Consider the following 892-nt stretch of genomic DNA (forward strand, 5'->3'; position numbering starts at 1 on the left):
GCGTGGGCGGGACTGGCTGGGCCAGTCGCTATCCTACGCTACCCTACGGCAGTCCCAGACTGCAGTCTGTCACCTCTTGAGGTCTTCTTCTCAGACCCCTTCCCAGAAAATTCTAAGTGCAGCATTCCCGTATGCAACGGAGCCGGAGAGATGAACACCCTTTTCTCTCCATCAGGGACTTCCGGCAGGAAGGGGGGCCTCCAGGGCTGCTCAGGCAGGTCAGTCCCCAGTTCTCCACTTCTCTGCTCCGGGAATCCCAAACTGGCAAAACCCTTCTCTTGCTCAGGCTGGGAAAACACTTCGCCAGGCAATTACTAGTCCCTAATTTAGGCCTCAATGGGGTCAGGCCTGGTCCCAGGACCCAGGCATCGCATCCCCGAGTTGTTGCAGGGCCTTGTCTTGTACACGAACCCAGCGGCTCAGCGCAGGTTTCTGGAGCAACAAACGGCAAACAGAGCACGTTGGGAGGTTCCCGGCCACCCCACCAGGGCGGGCCGAGCTGGGGTGGTTCACCCCAGCCCCGAGACGCGGAGCCCTCGCAGCTGCCGGCCCAGCGGCGCGCAGAGCCGGCGGCAGGGCGGTGCGGGCGGACCGGCAGGAGGCCGGCCGGGCTCTCTAGCACCGGGCGGCGGGGAAAGAGGACGAGAGGCGCTTACTGTTGGTAGTCTTGTTTGCAGTACAGTTTCCGATCCCGGAAGTAGCAGCTGGTGGTGAGGGCTTGCTGACACGCCGCGCACTGCAAACACTCCTCGTGCCAGGACGACTCGTTGACTCGCATCAGGAAGCGGTCGGAGATGGGCCGCTGGCAGCCCTCGCAGACGGCGGGATGCGGGCAGTCGGAGCCTGCAGCGCACAGGGCGAGAGCCCGGCCGTCAGCGCCGCCCGGCCCAGC

At 64.5% G+C, this 892-nt stretch overlaps 1 protein-coding gene across 1 annotated transcript in view; it reads right to left on the reverse strand.

Annotated features, from left to right (window-relative positions):
- The window catches only part of LMX1B (LIM homeobox transcription factor 1 beta), a 91,406-nt gene that overhangs the window by 90,250 nt on the left and 264 nt on the right, over positions 1–892 (reverse strand). The window contains exon 2 of the mRNA XM_027773995.1: positions 657–843. Within this exon, the coding sequence (XP_027629796.1) occupies positions 657–843 (187 nt within the window). The remainder of the gene's footprint in view (positions 1–656; positions 844–892) is intronic.

This window comes from Tupaia chinensis, unplaced genomic scaffold (assembly GCF_000334495.1).
Source record: "Tupaia chinensis unplaced genomic scaffold, TupChi_1.0 Scaffold000394_1, whole genome shotgun sequence".
In the NCBI taxonomy this organism is placed as follows: Eukaryota; Metazoa; Chordata; class Mammalia; order Scandentia; family Tupaiidae; genus Tupaia; species Tupaia belangeri.